Genomic DNA, 22,051 nt, shown 5'->3' with positions numbered 1-22,051 from the left:
GTTAGCAAATGTAAGCATCTTAACACCTAAGCTATGGTAATGAACAATGTTAACACTAAACCTGTCGAATATTAGTATGTTAACATTGTTATTGTGAGCATCTTAACATGCCAACTTTAGCATTTAGCTCAAAGCACTATAGCGCTGCTAACTTGACAGTTTTTTTGTTTTGAATCTGTCCGCCAGCTTTATGAAAGTGAAATACAAAATCAATGAAATATAAAAAATATAAGTACATGTATTTGTCAGCATCTGTTTTATCTAAAAAGTTTTTAGCCTGTTCATTTCAAATGAGTTTGTCAAGCAGATAGACTGACCAACCAATCGCGCTGATCGTGACCAATTGAATTTATTATTCTAGTGTCAAATAGTTTATTTTGTGTTTGCAAAATTAATAATTTATACAGTTAGATATAGATACTTGGCATTTGTGTTTCAATAAAATATTGGCCTGAAAAATATTGCAATAGTAATTTTACCGCCACCTCTAATATATGACATGCATCTTTGAGGCATATAGATATAAATAAAGGGAATCCATCAAGTATACAACTGTGTATACTTGATGTATATGTATATGGGTACATATCTGTATGCTTGTGTGTATTGGTTCATCTATTTAACATTTCCGTTTTCTTTATTTTCATGATTTTCATTTCCATTACCAATTTAATGATATTTTTCATAAACTTCTTGTCTCTAGTCAACTGCACTAATTCAAGAGATTGTAATTAAAAATAATCATCAATCCAGCTCCAGTCAGTCTCATGCACAACAGGCATTGCCAAATCAGTGTGTTTATGTCCCCGCCCTCCTAATGGCAGCTGAACATTTGTACTAACTGCTCCAGTTTATAGCCAGCGTTACAGCAGAGCCGTGACAATAAAACAAGTTTCTACTGCAGCGTGAGTATAAAGTCTCTCAACCAAGATAGATGGTGATATTCCTCTCGCCTGCAGATATGAAACTACAGTATGCACTTAGTTTCCCATCTGTCTCCACACAGACCTATCAGCAACAGTCGGGAACTGTCCTTCCCCTCTTTTGTCCTTGTGTCAGTTTGTTTCCTTACCCCGTCCTTTTTTCTGTATGCATGTGCGCACAAACACACTGACTGCAACGCAGTGATTTTCCTCTTCCACACTTGGAATGGATGGGCTGTGGAGGTTCTTTTTTACGTTGTTTTCTCTTTCTCTCCACCTCTCCATCCTTCATTGCTCTCTCCCTCTCATTTTCTTAAACTGCAAAATTGCTGTTCTGCGGTTGGGAGCCAGCTTCGATTATCTACGCCAGATTCCCTGATGAAGAACTGTGTTTCTAGGCCTATTCAAGCACTTAAAGCCCCTCTAAATGGCTTTAGCTGCAGGGTCCCCTCTTTGGAGACTACACACACACACATACACACACTCCATTGCAGTGGGTTCAACACCCATCATGGGAATGATTCAACTGCAGAGTAATTTCTCTTTTTAAGGTTTGTCAGCACATACAAATCTCTCCCTCTCTCTCACTTCCCCATACACACTCATAGCACCTGTTAACTGGACAATTAGCGTGCGTATGTGTGGATGTCAACGTGTTCACAGGATTGTGTCCATGTTTAGGAGAGGAAATGTTTATGTGTTTGTATAAAGGCAGGAAGAAGAACAGCATGTCTTGATGGTCAAACTTGAATGAATTGTTTTCTTTTTTTGGATTGATGTTTGCAGTCTTTATGCTAAGCTAAGCTACCCATCTCCTGGCTTTAGTTATACATTTACCAAACACACTTGAGTGTGGTATCAATATTCTCATCTGACTCTTGGCAATAAAGTGATTATCGTCACTGTTGGGTGCAAACCTTGTATCTCCATATTTTTACTTTGTTGTTGTTTTCATATATCAGTGCTATCCTTTATGCCTGTCTGTGGGTTTTACAAATATTTAACCACTGAAAAGTATTAAAAAGAGCTACTAACTCTCACTAAGCTGCATTAATTAGTTTTAAAACCCAGGGTTTTCTTCATCTCCTGAAATGTAACAGTTTTGGATAGAAAAGGTTTTCAGCCCAGCAGCGATGATATGCATATTTCTCAAATTACTTAACTATTCTTTCAACCACAGGGGTCAGATTTGGGGTTTCAAAGCATCAGTGACAATTACCCACACTATCTGTTCCATCTCTACCTTCAAAGTCTCAGAAGTCAACCTCATGAGCAAGCGGGTGTTGAGCAGTTACAAGCACGTAGAGAGGGTTGAGATCATTCCCATCACAGTCCTCTGCTTGCAGGACTGCATTTGTGCCCATGGAGCAGAAGTGCTGTCTCACGAGGATGCTTTTCTGCTCGCAGATACTGTTCTGTGTGCTTGTATCATGTGCATATGTCTGGTTTTAATGTGCGTGGGTTTAGAGACTAATTAAACGCCACAGAGGAGCTCCATTTCTCGCTCTTTAACAGTCTTTTGCTTCTTTTTCAGTGCAGCTGATGTAATGTCTCCTTCCTCTCTTAAAAACAACAAAAACCACAGCATTCAAATACTGATTTGGATGTCGATTACCAAGACAACTGTAGCAGCTTTGAAGCATTTAGGTCAGCCCTGGAGTCATTTTTGAAACAGTACAAGTAATTTAGGAATGTGACTGAGGAATAAATGTTTTTCTCTTTTTTGAGCAAGGTGGGAGAATTGTTTCCCTCTTCATCTCACCCAGTTTAGAATGTTAAAGGCATAGTTCAGATATTTTTTGAGGTAGTTATCCATAATCAGTTTACTTACAGTTAATGTTAGTCAGGATGCCCTTTGTTTGCAGGTTTACAGCAGGAATACTCATGTAGGCAGCTAAGGAATGTACTGCTGTTGACAAGGTCGGCAGCAAAATGTATTTTACCCACTTAAAAAGAGGCTGACCTAAAAAAAAAAAACAAAATAAAACAGTTTAAGTGCTGATTGCAGTCATGCTACACAATGCGTCTGATTCCCCCAGGAGCAACTGGGCGCATAAAGAAATATTTTGTCAATTTGCACAGAGCAGATCGAACGGGCAGGAAGTCAGTCACAGAAAAGGCAGGGGAATCTGGTTTATTTTCAAAATAAAAGACTGTATGGAGGACGGATCAGAACTGTGGTGCGGACATGCTGTGCTTGGGGGAATCAACCGGTTAGAATATTTTCAATACCTCACCTTGCTGTCAGGCAGCCTTTTCATATGGAAACTACCTTTACATAAGCTATTGTAGTGTCACTCTATCCACAAACACCAGACTCATTTTGCAAAAACAGTCATTTTACATTGCAGAACACAAGAGTTGCTGCTCTACCGCTGCCTCGTTTTGTTAGTTTGTTTGCGTTATTGTGTGACTTCAGTCTTTTAAAGGGTTTGTTTGGATTCGCCAAAGTCACATAATAACACAACCAAACCAACCGATCGAGGCAGAATAGATAAGAAACAGCAAGATAGAATTTTTGCCAATGGAGTCTGGTCACTTTGGAGAGAGTGATATTTGGCTGTTCCTCTTTGGAAAAGGCTGTTTGATAGTCACTTTGAAAAATCCAAATTATCCCTTGAAGTTCTTTATACACTGTGGCTCCAGTTGAATCAGCCACTTGTCTGTACCTGCCAGAGGTGAGCTACCCCTGGAGTTTTCAGTGTGCTAACAGGTTCATGTTACTCACAGAGATCCAGTCCTGACCAACTATTAGGAGCCATGAAAAAAAAACCCTGAACATTCATGCTGTTATTTTGTTTGTTTCTACTTATGTAAGAGTGGCTTGAATAGCTGCTTTGACTCTACTCTCCACCTTTTATTCAAAGGAAAAAAGACTAGAAAACACTCACACACATGCAACAGGTAGCAGTTGATGGATCTAAATATTTGTGGCAACAAAGAGCTGGTGGCACACTCATAATTTCTATGGACAAAAGTTGCTATTGACATTTCTGCAAATAAAGAATCCAAACAAACGTATGAACTTTTCAACAGCTCTGATAAAATGGGAATTATATTTTGTTGCTGTGGAGTAGATTGTAGTGTTTTTTGAACTGTGTGACAAGAAACAGTTATACAAAGATAAAAAAAATAAAATACACAAAAACATAATACAAATCTACTTCATAAGAATGGAAACCATTTAAATACGCTATTTTCAGGACAGATGCAATTTTAGAAGATGGAATCAGTCTAAAATATTATTAAAACCAAACAGCAAAGTCGTCTTCTTTGAGTTGTCAGGTTGCTCTGATGATCAGAAAACCATTATAAAACCCCTGATACCAATTTAACCACTTACAGCCTCATAATAGGTGTTTTGAGTGAGACACGACTCACTTTTCCCCTTGATTGGGAAAACTCTCACTACATCGCTGCAATCATTATCGCCCTCTCCACCTACATGTATGAAATTAATAGCAAGTGTTTCCCTTAATGGGAGCGTGACTGGCCCGGTGAGAGTGCCGATACGCACACACAGACGAGAGCGATTGAAATAAACCAAATACACCGAAAAATTAAATGAAAACTCACCGGTAAATAACTCTCAAAAGACACTGAGGATTTGAGAGAAGTATTTCCCCCTAGTTCGACTGCATTTCTTGCTTCACCAAATGTGAGAATTTGCTTTTATTGTTTTAATGTAATTTAAAATTAAGTATTTTAGGGATTTTATACTGTTGATGGGACAAAATGAGTAATTTGAAGATGTCTGTGCTGCCCAGAAAATGACACAATGTAATAAAAGGTTATCAGAAAGATCAAAAATATAGTCAGTAGTGGAAAGAATACTGGACATCTGTACTTAAGTGTAAGTACTACAAGTATAAGTAAAACCACAAAGTATTCTCAGAGTATTAGTTACTTTTAAGCATTGGGGGGCTGCACATTTCCAGTAGTTAAAAACGCTAACAATCGATTAATCATCGATATTTTATAAGATACTAAACATGTTTTTCTTCCTCATTGTCAATTTGTTTCCTTTATTTTCTCAAGTTTTAGTTTCCGTATTCAACAAATTGTCTCCACCAGTTAAAACAGTGTCAAATGATGTGCAAATTACTGCCTTAACTATTGATTAAATATACATGAATACATTTTTAATTGGATCTGGAACTGGATTGACTGGATCTGGATTGGAACAGCGATTAATCAATTAATGATTAATTATTAACATCCTCCAAATGTGTGCTGCGGCAGTGTTTTGTTTTTTGTCAGTATGTCTTTGTTTTCATTGGTCTGTTTCTGATCAGATCATCTACAAAAATGCAGATAAAAGGTTTGGACATTAATTCAAATTGTACTTAGTACTCAACTGTGATTTTAAAAGTAACTAAGTAGATTACATCTTGCAATGCATACTTATGTAAGAGTAAAAGGACAGACTCGAAAATCTACTCATAAAAGTACCCAAAAAAACGACTTAATTACATTAATATGAGTATTTGTAATTAGTTACTTCTACCCCTGAATTCAGTTGTGCCCTTACATTGTCCCTAAATTTTCCAACAATGTTCAAACACTTCCTGGTATCTGCCAGATTTAAAAATCAATTTTATTGTTGTAAATCTGTAATTTTCTCACCTTTTAGTTGTATAGAAAAAGACCTGACTTGCTGTCAGTGACCAAGAGTGTCACTGGCTGTTACACATATAATTGTAGCTCAGGTGATTTGTCCATTACAGGGTGCAAAAACAAGCGCACTGCAGTTGTCAGGGTTTTACTTTATCTGAAAAAAATCCTTAAATCCCTCCAGAGAGCTTGGAGACAGAGTGAGCGCATTGTAGAGGAGACTCGGTCAGATTAAGAATGATTAAGGCTCAGCCACTCAGCTCTGTTCACTGTAGGTTTTTACTGCTCTGTCTGAGTGAGTGATGGAGGCTGAGCCGCACCTGTCAGCTCGGAAACTAAGTGTGTGTAAGCGAGTCTTTGTATCAGCGGGTGCACAGTGTGTCCTTATCTATGGCGGTGTTTCTGTAGGTGTTTGCGTCTCCGTACATATTGATGTGTATCCCTCATGTGTTGGGCTGTGTTTACAAAAGATTACATCAGTGTATTTGTGTACATGTGTTCCTACTGTATGTAAGCATGTGTGTGTTTGAATATTTTTTCTGAATGAACTGTAGTCATTGTATCATCTGCTTCCTGTTAATCCCTATTGTTACTGGAAAAAATGTGTGTGTGTTTCAGTCTCTGTTGAACCACAAGGAATTATTTAATGTTGAATGATTGCCATGTATCTGAGCGTGTGTGTGTGTGTGTGTGTGTGTGTGTGTGTGTGTGTGTGTTTGGTAAGCCGAGTGCTCCGCTGATTTGCCCACCACTGTGTTGGTGTGTGTGCATGCAGCTGTCTGTGTGTCAGTTGTGGAATGCGACTGTAAATGAAACCACTGTGTCTCCACTGCATGGTGCAGCAGCCCACATGTGCACGCATACACACACACACACACACACGCACACACACACACACACACACACACACACACGCGCGCGCGCACACACACACACACACACACGTTCCAACCCACATTCTTTTTATTCATTGAGCCTCGCACAAAACACTTTATTTATTTCATTCGATTCACACACAAGTAGAGGGTCCAATTAGTTTAGATGACATGGCATATTGTCATCAGTGTCATCCAATTATTTTTGCATAAAAGATAAAACATGACAAAACGCAATTAAAAGACATCAGCCTGTGTCAGTTGACTCGAGCAAACCTGGTATGGGCTTAAAATGAAGAAAAATACCAGGAATTAAAATGAAGGCTCTGTTAGTGCTTTGTCTGCCACAGCAGTCTATATTGGTACATGGAAACACTGAGTGAAACATTGTGCTAAATATAAACAGATGCTCCAGAGTTCACACTCACTAAAATGTGTTTCAGTAGAGCAAAAATCAGCCCATTTTAGCAAGATGTTTGGTCTCATTTAGTCCTGACTAGTTTCCTCATGTCAGATTTCTCAGAGTAGGAGATAATTAAAGGATACAGTACTGTACTGTACACAAAAGCCTTCTGCTCAGTATCTAAATCTTATTTTAGTTGCAAATTTGAGACGGTATTTTGAAGCAAAGCAGATTAGAGCTGTTAATCTCTCTAAGTATAAAGAAAATGACACTGTGTCATAGAAAGTTTGAACCAGTTTGGTCGTAATTGGTACCAAGTAGCAGCTGGATGAATATATTAAGGCTGTTGCTGAACTACTTGTGTGTGCTGCGCTATCTTAATGAGGGATCAAATGTGCCGGACTGAGGTTCAACTGGTGGTTTGCTGCGACATTTAAAATCTCCAGACATATTTCCAAGTTCAAGTCCAAAGCACACAAGAACACTGGATTCAGAGTTAATCCACAATACTTCTGGGTGAAATACCGGCAGCACACGATGGCTTCACCTACAGTTGTTGGCTATGTCGAAATGTGTTTATCACTGAAGAAAGATGGTCAAAATCTCCAGAAGAATCTATTCTAAATCTCAAAACAAATGAGTGAGAACTTTTTTAGAGCTTTGCTTTTTAACTGAGTGATCACTGAAGTTATTAGACCTTCTGTATCCGACATCGCAGCTCAAATATGGAATCTGTCTCAGTGTCGTACTGTGACTTTGAAAACATCAGATGACTTGCTTTAACAAATTTTGTTAAGTTTGTAATATGGAAAATACCACTTCCATGAGGCTGTTCAGACAGACAGTGACAGATCATTGGATGAATTTGGCATTTCATCCTTGCAGCTGTAGCAAAACTCTTCTCATATTATGTTCATTATAATGTTGATTAATGCAGAAGTGTTGTTCTGCTTCAGTAATGATTAATACCACCAGGTGATACACTAAAGTGGTCCGGTTTAGAGCCCACGTTTCTCATTGTTGCTATGTTGCTTGAAATATGACCAGTGTGTTCTAACAGTAGCCAAAATTATACCTTGAGAACAAGCTGATTTCCCAAGAATACCCAGGAAAATGTGCTCATTTTTAGAATAAATATTAATCCCTAATATACTATATACGCTGGCCACCCCTGGTGTTTCATTGGTCTGTGTCAAGCTCAAGCTGAAGTTGCTGAAAGTTCCTTTCTGTCCCTGACAGAGAGAGACTCTGCCTCAGACAAATTTCTTGCCCGCTGCTTCTGTCGTTTCTCAGACCGCCGTCTGCCTGACAGGTAGAGACAGCCGAGATGGCCACTGCAGCACGAGCTGGATGCAGACCGACAGAACACCAGCAGCACGAGCGACACCGCCGCTGGGATGAACAGTTCCACTGTAGTCAGCATGTGTTGAAAGAGAGAGGGGAAGAGAAGGTGGAAGGTGGACTGCGCAATGTTTCTGGTCAAACTAGGGATATTTTCCTGCGATTAAGGTGGACATTTCTAAACATTTAAAAAATATTTGGGTATCATATTCCTCTCACTCATAGTTTACATCACACTTCACTTCATTAATACCGAAGCTTAAAAGCCCAAAGTATGGCATTCAGGACAGCCCCGATACAATGATAGTACAATTCTCAATTTTAAATGGGATATTTTTGCAGTTTGAATTACTGTCTGTGTATACTCTCTATTTAATCAAGTTCCTCTTCCTCACCCTTCCTCTTTGTCTTTTCTTATCTGTCTGTCTGATAAAAGCCAGCAGAAGAGGGTGTGAGACGACTACAGTCTGCAGTATTAGCACTTGTCAATATCACGCCTTTCAGAAAATGGATTCCAAATAGAAATCTCCTCACGTTCAAAGTGTGTGTCCGCCTCCTGCCCCCGTTCTCATATCGCCTCCTGCACTGTCCTCATCTGACCTGCGCCGCTACTTTAACTTTGCTACCATCTGTTGCAAGAAACCCGGAGTTAAGAAGTGAATTGATCAGATCAAATTTTGTATGCGTGCTTCGACTCGTGTGTTTTGCCGCATCTGAGCAAACAATTTGGTGTCAGATGTCAGAGTGTTGCAGGAGAAAAATTCCAATTCAGACCTCCAGTAGAACTTTTTAATTGATTTTCAGATATCGCCACAGCAGCTAGAACTTCAGTCCTTCCAGATATATGCAACTTAATTTGAAACAACTTTTTATTACTTTTTTTTTCAAAGTTTCTCTGCCCTGCACAATGACCATGAACATTTTATTTTATGTTTTAATCTTGGTTTTATTTGCTTGCAACCATGGCTGCCTTATGGCATTAAAGGTTTCCTGTGGAGTTTTCTTGTAAACAAACAAAAGGCATGTTTACATCCACTGTGCTCACCGTTTGCATTGTGTATATTCAACAGAGTCAGCCTTTTTCCTAAGTATTTTAAATCCTGCATTTTTTACATTCATGTTCGTCTTCTTCTCTGGTACAGTGCAGCATATCTTGGTGGTTATTGGCACCTGTAGATCAGTGGAATAGTGTGAAACCATTGGCAGGAATGTGCCCCCTTGTGGGAGTGCAGGCTCCCACTCATGGAATAAAAGCTCTACACTGATACTAGAAGTCACCAGGGAACTTTTAAGAAGTAAAATTTGGTCTGTAAAGACAAGATGGAGAGGTTTTAGAGATGTGGCATCTTTGGCCAGGTTGCTGCTGTTTCCTGGCTGTTGACACCAATTAATTCCACACTCTTCTGCCCACAATATTTTGATAAAATGTCATTAATATATATATATATAATCAATGCATATATGGCACTGTGTGAGTGAATCTGATAATAAGCCAAAACAGAACAAAAAACACTGAGTGTTATGTGGGAAACTATGTTAAAAAAAACCTGTTCAGGATAATAATATTGCACATTTTCCACCGCAAACCTCTTGAATCAAGTGATATTACTGTAATAATTGTGTGAAATTTTCCTACTATCTGAAGATATTGAGGCTTGATTGAAGAAACTGTGTGACGTGGTACTAAAGAGGATGTTGCTACTTGTTAGAGAAGGTATTCCAGGGATTTGAACTAGCGGTGTTTGTTGGCTCACATACCTGAGGCTCTGTAAACCAGTACAGAGCAAAGCTTTTCTACATCGCAGCAGTTTTACCTCCAGCAGAAGGCACTACTTAGATTTTACGCCTCACCCCTGCGCTCAAAATCTATTTCACCTCTCACCTTGTAGATTGATAAAAAGTACAATTTATGACCTTTTTAAAAGCACAACCAATAACATGTCAACATATTTTGCCCAACAAAAGGTCCAAAACCCAAAGATGCTTAGTTTTCTTGACGTACAGTATACGCCCATCAGTTATCAGCTGACAATGATGTAGCATCTCGGGGCAACAGTCAATGGGAGATGTCTTGGCTTCCTCTCTGCGTGCTGGTCATTGTTTACAGTCTAATTAGCAACTTAAGACACAAGAATGGAGTTGGAGACTAATCTCTATAAACAGGTATGTGCACCTGAATGCAGATACATTTAAAAAAATCTAAGATAAAGTTGTATGGTTTTCAGATGATAGCAGATGGGTTTTGAGAGTGCATTTTGGCCAGTGTGTTGCAGCTCTTCTGCTCTCCACGTGGATTGTTTACCTGCAATCAACCAAAACCTACTCAAATAGGGTTGGTCAATACTATTCAGACTACAAACAGACTACAAACAGGAACAAGAACACTTCTGATACCAAATTCTTCACAGAGATTACACAGGATAAAGAAAAGCTTCAAACCCTCACATTTCAAATCTGTAGCCAACAATGTGTTTGGCCATCTTTGCTGGAAAAACGACTAAAGCAACTGTGAATTTGCAAAAGACAAATCGATTAATAGAGGTGAAACACACTACACTTTGCACCGTGTACCATGTGTAGATCATGTGGAAAGCCTACAGGGCTTCCTTCACATGATCAGTAGTCTGAGAGGCACACCAAGATTGTTTGGATGCAGACTGAGTCCTAAGAACCAGGCCCAAGGCCAGAAGAAAAACCAATTTACATTTATTTTTAAATCAGACTCTCTCTGAGACTGACATGGTTTCTACATGTTTGAGCCTCTTGAGTGGCTGCACACACTTTGAAAGGTGGACAGCAAGCAAGGTTAAAGTTCAAATAACTTGAACTTTCAGCACAAGGTTGCTTGAAGGTGCTGTTGCTGCTGAAAGTCCATCGTCATCTGTGGTTAAAGCCATGGCCAAATGATTATGACTCTCATTATATGTAGAAATACAAACCTGTAGGTTCGCTATCTTTTATCGACTAGGTGATAAATGCAGGTGAAGATACCAAGTGGTTCAGTTCGAGCTTATTTCCCCTATAGTTCCTCTGTCTTCTGCACTTTATCCAGAGGAAATGTGTTTAAAATGGAAAGGATATAAATGTAAATGTTTATACTTTGCCCGTGGTTTGTACTGTACTGTACAGGCTGACATATCTGCCTTGTGTACATACAGTTTATGTATAAGCCGATGTGTTTGGACGTGTGTCTGTGTGTGTTTTAGTAGTAAATAAGATTGAACTGACGCAGGATGCACACGCACGCACAAACGCACAGACTGTCACGGAGTGAGGCCAGCAGGCATGGATGTGAGCTCCATGCTAAAGAAGTGGTGTGTATAAATTTGCCTAAGTGTTTGGCCAAGGTCTGTGGCTGTGTGCGCAATCGATGTGCCAACAGCAATAAATCAGCACGGGATAGACCTGAACGCCGCTACAGCTTCATCTGATGAGGCAGGTGGGCTTCAGGATGGCCATGACACACACACAAACACACACACAGCGGAGGCTAATTCAAGGTTTTCTTCGATCAGATAAGGTGCTGATCAGATTGAGCAAAATTAAAAACGTGTTATATCAAGTGATAACATTTTGTCACATTTTTCTTGTTATAGACGGAGACTCTCAGACACACTGGAAACTTTTTTGAACCTTGAGTTTGGCACTGTGGCCACCATCTTTGCCATAAATGACCATATTTGGATGAAGCAGGGGAGGCATTGCTATTCCTCTATCCTGATTGGATCTGACTGAAAACACACAGTTGCAACTTGTGACTCACAATGTAGCCACGCCCCTAAAGCATAACCTGCTTTATTATCCATTATTACTATTAGAAAATGACCAGCGTGCTGATTTAAGTCACTTGTGCATTGGCTTCGCTTTCAGACCTGGAGGGTCCCCATCCACTACTTATATTCATACTGTCTGACTGATGCACTGATACAGTGGTATCCATAAATGTAATTGAATGTATCATCTCTAAATTGTAAATGAATTTTTGTTAGAAAAACAACAAATTATTAATCACAAAATTAGAACATGAATTGTTGGGCTCAAGGGCACAGATCTCATTACAAGTTAGGGAGAACAGTGAGTGGAGCGAAGCTACTGTCTCTACTTTGATTGCAGTTTGTGCTTATTATGTGAACTTTTTACAATAGCAGAGGGAAATAGAAAACAGGCTGGTTTAAGCTCCACTTCCTATGTTACTTTATGCCATTTACAAAGTTCAGTATTAGCCGGTAGGTCATCTTTTCACAAATATATGTGAAATTATGATGTTAAAAGACCTTTTCCTCTTAGCAACCTTTCAAGTGGTCAGGCTGTTCAACCAAACTCCATTCTAAAAGCTGGTATTTTAAGGTTGTAACATATTTTTTCAAAGTAAAAACTTTACTTACACCATTGCTAAGACTCTTCTCTGCTTCACTTTGAGCTAGAGACACAATTGGCACATGTAATTTACTCAGTAACAACAGTAACTAACCTGCGATGAAGTGTTTTCCACACAGCTACTTGTACTGCGGGGCCCAGCACTGCAGAGCTTGATTTCACCGGACAAAGTGGCATATGTGGTTCAGACCATCCATCCATCATCCATAACTGCTTATCCTGACGGGTTGCAGGGGGGGTGGAGCCTATCCCAGCTGACATTGGACGAGAAGCGGGGTGCACCCTGGACAAGTTGATCTCAGGGCTGACACATAGAGACAAACAGCCACTTGCACTCACATTCACACCTACAGGCAATTTAGAGCTATCAGTTAACCTATTATGCTGCATGCCTTTGGACTGTGGGAGAAAGCCAAAGCACCCGGAGAGAACACACGTGGACATGAAGAGAACATGCAAACTCTGCATAGAAAGGTCCTGCCCGAGCCGCAGACTCCCCAGCCTCACTGTTGGCTGGGGGATTCAAACTCAGAGCCTTCCTGTTTTGGCGACAGCGCTAACCACTGCAACACTGTGCCGCCCCTGGTTCAGACCGCTTAGCCAGAAAAGAGTTTATGTGTGAATTTTCCAAAGGTAGTGTGACAGTTTATTGGGGGTGGCAACTTCATGTTTTTCATAAGTTGGGTTGGACACATCCCCTTCATCAACTGGGGATCTGTGCCCGCACTATTAGGAGAACTGCGTGCACCCTGTTAGAATATTATCTCATTTTTCAGTCTTGCCTTCAGTGTTGTTTATGCGCACACAGTCACTTTTCTAACCAATTTCTTCATCCATAAACTCTACCATTTTGTTTTGCTCTAATCTAATTCAGACATTAAAGCGAACCTTTTAAATCAGAAGCATGTTTTTCAGTCCACAGACGTCTTCCTCCTTCCTCTCATCTCTTTGTCCCAGTTTGCTCAAACAGCTCCTGACATCTTTCAGCTCTCAGCTCCACTGGCTACTAAAGCTATATGGCCACTGAGTCCATGCATGCTGCTTAGTTTTGACTTATTTATAGAATTCATAATACATCAGAGGAGGTGAGATGAAAATGCTGCAAAAATAGCCATCTTAACATGTCATTGAGTACAGTAAGTTTAACTTCCTCTTCTCTTTTCTATTCAAGCGTGTCTTGTGTTTATCGGTCCGACAAGTGCATGTGTGGTGCATGAGTGTGTGTGTGTGTGTGTGTGTGTGGGCAGGTTTGTTTCATGTCAGTTATGTCTATGAGTTTGTGGTGAAATCTGTAGGATCTGCGATGGTGTGAAAAAATGCTTTTGATACTGTACGCGTGTGTTGTATGTTCACATTATGTGCGTGTGTGTGTGTGTCTGTGTGTATAAGATGCTAACAGTAGCTGTATTGTCCTGATGGGACAGGCAGCAGCATCGTCATCTGGGCCACTGCAATCATGGCTGGGCCGGAGATGAAAGACGCCATTGACGAGAAGTGAAGTGTCTGAGAGAAAGAGAGAGAGAGAGGAATGTAATGAAAGGGAGGAATGAGAAGCAGCAGCAGAAATAAGAGACGAGAATAGTTTGCTGACCAAACTTCATTATGAAACAAGCCCTTGCCTTGTGCTCTGTATTTAGCCGAGGACAAACCAACGAACTAATGAAAAGAAGGTTAGACAGTTAGTGGCCATGTGGTTGGTTTAAATCTGCCCTAAATGATAGTAGCCTTTGAACCGCTATTGTTTCTGTGCCAGTGATAAATGATTGTTTGACAGACGTCACATATACACTTCTAACTATGACACTGTACATCTGCTGATTATTTTCTCGATTAATCAATGAGTTGTTTCATCTATGTGAGAAACAAAATGTGAGAAAAAAATGTTAATCACTATCTTCCGTCCAAGATAATGCCCTCAAATGTCTTGTTACGTCCAAAGAAAGCCCAAAGTAAATCCAGTTTCCTGTCATATTGGAATAAAGAAACCAGGAAATATTCAGATCTAAGAAGCTGAAATTTTGGCTTGTCTTTCCTTTCTGAAATGTGAGGATTTGAACCGATGAATCGATTATCAAAATAATTGGCAATTATTGTAATACTTGTCAACGAATAGACTAATTGATTCATTGTTGCAACTCTACTCTACTTACCCCTCTAGCAACAGTTTTGCACATGCATATGCATGCAAGTCCAGGTAGATTTTCAAAATAAAGGTTGCTGAGAATCATTTCACATTTGACTGTGCGAGAAAGGTCAAAGTCATGTGACCTTTTTTCGTTATGGTACACAACTGTCAGGTGACCTCTGTTGTCACTGTTGGGGCCTTCATCAACATGATAACAATAACAAACATGAGTCTCAGTTTGGTTAAAAAAAATACTTTGTTCGGTTAAGGAAAAGATCATGGATTGGGTTAAAAAAGTATGTTAGTCAAGTAAGTTAAAAATAATCCAATGTTCACTATTGGATACAAGCATTCAATACCGAACTCTTCCATCTATAGACTTTCTTGCCCTGTGCAGTACGTCACCTGACTTTGACAGCCCTTCAAAACATAATGCTAAAGGTGTATTTTCAATGTCATATTATGAAGCGCAAGGCCATGACCAATCTGTTAAGGCTGGCTGTAGCTGACACACTGGGACGCCATAGTCAGGAAGGTGACGTCAGGAAAACAAATGTATTATTACGAATGTACTGTGAGAACTGGATATGCGTATTCCAGGATGGTGACCGTTTATTCCAAGGAAAGTTACTCACCATGCATCAAGAATGGTTTTCTCTTAATTTTATTCTGAGATGATACACATACAAATGTTTTTTAGGCTCTGATAAAGTCTTAGAATTAGTCAGTCTTGGAAGTGTTGGCCATGTCTCATGTCATTTACAAGGTCATGTCATTTATATAAGGTCAAAGCAAGTGTCCTTCATAAAAGGTACTGAACAGACTTTAAGGCTACTAGTATTGTTATTGGCATTTTCCTGGTGTTGTCTTGCTGCGAGCATTGTGTAACCAACACAAGTGACTTTAGCCAAGTGGATTACCTGTCATGTGGCCAGCACTACAAGTATTCAAGTTAAATGAAAGCCATCTTCTGTGCCACTCCATGCCTACACATATTGCTGTACATATTGCTTGCTTTCAGAGAAAATTAATGGACTTGATTGCTAGAATGATTACATTTGGTGTGACTTGCCAGTTAGAGTAAGATTTGGCTGTGGATGCTGAACAGGTTTACAACAGGATCAGTCTCTACTGGTTAGAAGCTCAACAGTTTCCTGACATCAGCAAATAATGTGAATTTTGTGTTTGTAATTTTCAGGAGTCCAACTTTAAACCTTTTCAAGGTAGCAAATCCTGGACAAAAATATTTCACCTCCCTTTTCAAATGCTCTTTAACCAGCAATCTCTTACTCTCAACCGAGAAAAAAAAAGCAACAGCCATGTTGCTTTTGCACTGGAACTTTTAAGATTTCACCTCTCCCGCTGTGCATTCAGGGATTAGGCCCAAGCCCCTAGCGACCCTGAACCTGGAAAAGCAGATATAGAAAATGGGTGTATGGTCCATCTCCCTTTTTTTTCTTAGCTTTCACTTTTAGCAATCTTTCCCACCATCTCCACAGCCTTTCTATTGAACTGGTATGAAGCCAAATAGCTTTCACTCCTCTCTCCCTCTCACTCTCTCTCCTCTTTTATCGTGTTGGACCAGTTCTCTCCCTCTCTGCCCTTTCTTTTTCAGAAGCAGGGTGCCTGTATTTCTCTGCTCTGTTGCTCTATTGTAAATATGCTATAGGATTCTCCCTGCAGCCCTGCTTGTAATTTATGGATGTTTACCTGCGATCACGATGCTCACCCTGCATGTATAGGTCTCCTTTTTTACTTGTGTTGTATGCACATACACGTTTTCCTGCTGCGTACCCTCTTGTGTCACAGGTTGCGTTTTTGTGTGTGTTCGAAGTGTGTATGTATTTTTGTGTGCGTATGTGCTCTTTGTCGGCTGGATCCTTTAATACCTCCAGACAATCAATACGCAGAGGAGCAATGTTTGGCCCTGTCTTCTTTTAAAAGATGCACTCCACAGAGTGGTGCGAGCCAAGAGTCTAGAAGTCAATAAAACAAAGCCGATAGTGCCCTCATTTGTTTTTTTTGGACTTCAGCATCGAGGCCTCTGAGTCTGGGTCTGTGGGCGAATATTTAGTGTCTTGTCATTTCGATACAAACAAATAAATCCTTATTGTCAGATCTCTGGGAGTGCAGAACACAAGTCCATGAATATATTGACATCTGTGTTTGCTAAGATTTTGCTTTGTTTCTCTCTTTCAGGGCTGGTGGTGGACGAGGCTGAGGATCAGGGGATGAGGTTATAAAAACAACGGTGGAGAAAGGAGGAAAAAAGGAAAGAGGAAGTCGATTGCTCGGAAACTCTTCTTTTGTATCATCATACCCTGCAGTCCTGTACGGCACTGACTGACCCTGTAGAGGATTACACACTCAAAAATACACACTTACACCCACTCGCCCACACCTCCCCTTCCCTCACCACCATGTCCTCCCTCCTCAACCCACCTCCTCTCATCCTCCTCACCCTCTTCCTTATCCTCTCCTTGTCCATTCCCTCTTCCTCCTCCTCCTCCCTCCTCTCCTTCTCTCCACCGGAAGGAGGTCTTACACATTTGGTGGTCCACAACAAAACAGGCGAGGTCTACCTGGGCGCTGTCAACTGGATCTACAAGCTGTCAAGCAACTTGACCAAGCTACGAAGCCACGTTACCGGCCCAGTCACGGACAACCCCCGCTGTTACCCTCCGCCCGGTGTCCAGTCCTGCCCCCACGAGCTAGTGCAAACCTCTAATGTCAATAAACTCCTGCTACTTGATGCTGCCCACAACCGCTTAATTGCCTGTGGAAGTACTTCCCAAGGAATATGCCAGTTCCTGCGTTTGGATGACTTGTTCAAGCTCGGTGAGCCCCACCACCGTAAAGAGCACTATCTATCCAGTGTTGCTGAGGCAGGCACCATGTCAGGTGTCGTGATCTCCCCGGATCTTTTTGGTGGAGGTGGGAAACTTTTTGTCGGCACCCCCATCGATGGGAAATCTGAATACTTCCCAACACTTTCGAGCCGCAAGTTGATGTCCAACGAGGAGAACGCTGACATGTTCAGCTTCGTCTACCAGGATGAGTTCGTCTCTTCGCAGCTGAAGATTCCCTCAGACACGCTGTCGAAGTTCCCGGCATTCGACATCTACTACATCTACGGCTTCAACAGTGAGCAGTTTGTGTATTATCTCACCTTACAGCTCGACACCCAGCTCACCTCGCCAGATGCAAGCAGTGAACAGTTCTTCACCTCTAAAATTGTCCGCCTATGTGTCGACGATCCTAAGTTCTATTCCTACGTTGAGTTCCCCATTGGCTGCACCAAGGATGGAGTGGAGTACCGCTTGGTTCAGGATGCTTATTTGGCCCGGCCAGGGGCCCGTCTGGCACGTTCGCTTGGTATTCAAGAGCACGAGGAGGTTCTGTTTACTGTATTCGCCCAGGGTCAGAAGAACAGAGCCAAGCCACCCAAGGAGTCGGCTTTGTGTCTGTTCACAATGAGACGGATAAAGGAGAAGATTAAAGAGAGGATTCAGTCGTGCTACAGAGGAGAGGGGAAACTCTCCCTGCCCTGGCTGCTAAACAAGGAGCTGGCCTGCATCAACTCGGTGAGTGTTTGAGACAGTCACTCCCAGAAGTGTTTTTGTGTTCATCAGTTGTCATAAAAATGATGCTCTTCCTGATTGTTCTGGGAACTTCTGGTTTGTGGTTGTGTGTTTGTATATAATTGAAAACACTGAATAGGCTAGTTCACAACGGTTTACAGTAAGTGTCAAGTACAGTCTCTGGTTCCCGGAATAAGGTTGGGTTGGACAGCTTGTCTTTACCTTGAACCTTGCCAAAAGCATTTTAGTGGTCATTGGTTTAGGGTGTGTTCAAATTACCCTGGGGTGGAAAGGTTCTGTCCGGCTCTGAAGCATTTAATCTATTATTTCAGTTTGTTTGCCCATGGAGGTAAGAGATTTGTGGGGTGGCTTCAGATAATCGTACAGATAACTTTGTCTTTCTTAGGAAACTGTTGAGCATTTTTTTAGTGGTGAGAGCAGAATTGAATCCAAACTAAACAGAACCCCTCCCTTAAGACAATGTTTAGGGTGAGCTCCAACATTAGCCTAATGTTTGGCTGAAATTTCCACAACTTAAATACTTTTTGCCCCCATACTCTCACCGCCAAAGGCAAAATCTCCACCCTGGCAGGATGGCAGGTCACCAGAACAAGCTGCTGTTCATCCATTTGAGTTGCTATGGTTAACCTGTAAGCGGAAAGTATGAATCTCAACAAAATTCTGAAATGCAATAAAGTAATATTTTCCATTCTGGTTTGGGCCAAAGCAACCAACATGCAGGTGTTCTTGCACATTTAATGTTACATTGAATAAATGCTGTGTGGCTTTTTACAATACAGCATTGTATCACTATGTGAGAAGGTGGGCAGAAAATGCATTAAAGTATATTTACCATGATGTTCTTTAGAGAGAGTCTATATTTATTCTTAGAGTATGAGTGATAACATGCATGAGTATATCATTATATGGTTCATTTACTCTACCTGGAGTACCTGTAATACAGTAGCCTGTTTTCTCGAGTCATCATCTCCAACTTTCCTGCCCTCTTTTCAATCTTTTTTTGCTCTATAAAGGCTGATAAAAGAAATCACTGGCAGTCAGCACTGATCCCTAAAGATGATGTCTGATGATGTCAATTCTAAAGCCTCCCAGAAGTGATTTTCTGATCAGGTGTCATGAAAATTACGCTCCCCTGCTTGTCTGGGAACTTCGCCCAGGATGCGAGGGTTCAGTTGGAAATTACAACTAGAACAACCCCTAAATTGTGATTTCAGAGTTGAAGGATTTTCAAGAACTCATGGGTATGATGTCATTCCCAGCAACAACTTCAGACCATACCATGATCTTTACCTAACCAAGTAGTTTTGTTACCTAAATCCATACCAATACCAAACCGCAACCATTTAGCCTCATGCTAAAAAGGCCTTCTGGCAAAAATGTCTCGTACAGACACTAAAATGTGCCTTGTACATCAGTAAGAGATGCTGAAGGGCATGACAAAGAACTGTCGGTGTTTCATGACCTGGGTGATCAGAATCTGTTAAAAATGTCTCCACAGTTGAATGAGACTGAGAACAGGACAGCTGTCTCTGAGCCCCTGTCTGTTTTTTTTTTTAATTCAGACTGTCCACAGGTTGTGGGTGGCTTGTCTTTCCTTTTCCTCATAGATGAGCTGGCCTAAGGGTGCCTGAGAGACATTTGTGTGTGTGTGTGTGTGTGTGTGTGTGTGTGTGTGTGTGTGTGTGTGTGTGTGTGTGTGTGTGTGTGTGTGTGTGTGTGTGTGTGTGTGTGTGTGTGTGTGTGCATGCGTATGCGTGTGTGTCACCCACATGTCACACACACATCCACACAGCCCTGTATCCTCATGAATAATTCATCTGGTCTCACCTTCTGTTATTCAGTCGGTGCTCCATAACAACCTGCCATAAATCTCTGGACTACTCTCCACCTCTCTGTCTCCATCCCGTCTTCCTCCCTCCGCTATCCCATCTTCTCTTTCTCTTCCATGTCTTTCACTCTAGCCTCGTCATTTGCATAAAGATTTATTTCATTTTGCTAACCCCGTCCTCCCTCTGCACCTTCTTTTATCTCGCTTTCCTTCTCTCCATTTCCCTCCTCCAGCTCCTCTCCCTGACCTCTTTGCTTTGTCTTTAATTTTTAACCTTTAACCTCCCTCATTTTTACACTCCTGCTCTTTTTTGCTCCTCTTCAGCTTCTTCCCTCTTGTCCCCACCTCTCTCTCAAGCCTTTGCTCTTTCGCCATCTCTCTCTGCCCTCTCCTTGACTTTCCACTGAGTGATGAGGTATAGAGTGACTTAGTGTGTAAAGCCAGCGCCTGGATGTGATCTGAAAATACAATGTGGAAGGGGAACAGATGATGCAGTGAAGGAGGGGAGTGGAGTGATAGAGGATGAGGAAAGTGGGAGTCGTGGGGCTTTATGGGAGGAGGTGGGGGAGGAGGGGAGGATGTGGATTGAGGGCAGGGTTGAACGGAGGAAGGGAAGTTGTTAGGAAGAGTCAGGGAGGCGGGCAGATGGAAAATTATGAGGATGAGAGAAGAGAGGCAAGAAACAGGAAAAGATTTAAAGAAAAAGAAAGGTGGCAACAAATGGAGCAAGATGGAACAGACAGACAGAGAACGGCAGAGGGAGGAAGAGGATGGTGGAGTAATGGACAGAAGACAATGCTAGGGTTGGGTGTCATTTGCGTTTTTTCCTAGCCCGGTGCTAAATCAATACTTTTCAAATGCTACAAGTGCCTAAAATGTGCCTGAATACTGATACTAATTTAAACATTTGTTGGCCTAGTGGTGGAATCCTTTTGAGTGAAGCATGCTTTAGACCAGTGCTTTTCCAGATTTTCAAACCAAAATGTCAAGGCAAACCTGTAGGCCCCAGTTTATATTCATGAAAAATAGCCTCAGTAACTAACCTAACCAATGGAGGCAACAAGTAGTCTACTAGCCAGAGTGTAAGTGGGGAAGAAAAGGCATCAATCAACAGCAAAATCTGGAAAGGTGATGAAAGGTTAAACAGAAACAGTTTCTGCAGGTCCCTCAGAAGACTAAAATCCAGTAATCTGAATTCAGCGTTACTGTCAGAAATGTGGATTTAAATTCAATTTTTGTTGTGTTTTGGGGAAAAAGAAATGATGAAACCAATATTGAACCAGTAACCACTGATGCAAACTGTGCATGTACATTTTTGCCAGCAGGGATGTGAAATAAATCTTAAATTGCATAATTGCCTCAACAAGGTCTCAAAAAAAGTCTTCACATTTAAAATTTAACTTGTTGAAACCCTCACAAAATATAGAAAAATATAAAAAGAATTTGTCTCTGCTTTGGGAAATGAGTACATACAAAGTAATGATGTAGTAAATCAAAAATTCAGTTTTTCTATGGTTGTATATTCCAATAATAAGATACTGATGGCTTGGCAAGGCACACCTGGACTTGCCTCAAGACACACCGTTTAGGAGCCACTACATTTTAGCCACGTTTAAGATACTAGTTAATGGTCGACTACCTGCTGTCATCAGAGCAGTATATTATGAACTAGTGCAGGCACATGTGGTGATGCTTCTGTTGCATGTCACGCTCATTTCAGAGCACCAGTGGGAAATATTCTGCAGCACAGGCATTTACATGGCATTGAAATGAGGCATCGAAATCTGCATTGCAATTCAGTCCTGTAGGTACTGGTCACGCAGACTTAAGTTACAAAGGATGGTGATGTCCACAAGGTCCAGACGGAAGTATGTCAACAACTTTTGGATGCCATGAAATTTTGCACAGACGTGGTCCTCAGAGGATGAAACCTGCTGACTCTGGTGATCCCTTAACCTAACTT

General features: G+C 41.0%; 1 protein-coding gene across 1 annotated transcript in view; it reads left to right on the top strand.

Moving 5' to 3' along the window:
* Positions 1-22,051, top strand: part of LOC146325665 (plexin-A1-like) — a 401,996-nt gene that overhangs the window by 41,326 nt on the left and 338,619 nt on the right. The window contains exon 2 of the mRNA XM_084721796.1: positions 16,858-18,242. Within this exon, the coding sequence (XP_084577922.1) occupies positions 17,079-18,242 (1,164 nt within the window). The 5' untranslated portion in view covers positions 16,858-17,078. The remainder of the gene's footprint in view (positions 1-16,857; positions 18,243-22,051) is intronic.

This window comes from Lutjanus erythropterus, chromosome 6 (genome assembly GCF_056507025.1).
Source record: "Lutjanus erythropterus isolate fLutEry1 chromosome 6, fLutEry1.hap2, whole genome shotgun sequence".
Lineage (NCBI taxonomy): Eukaryota > Metazoa > Chordata > Actinopteri > Lutjaniformes > Lutjanidae > Lutjanus > Lutjanus erythropterus.
The sequence above is the reverse complement of the archived record's forward strand: the minus strand, read 5'-3'. Positions and strand labels throughout refer to the sequence as shown.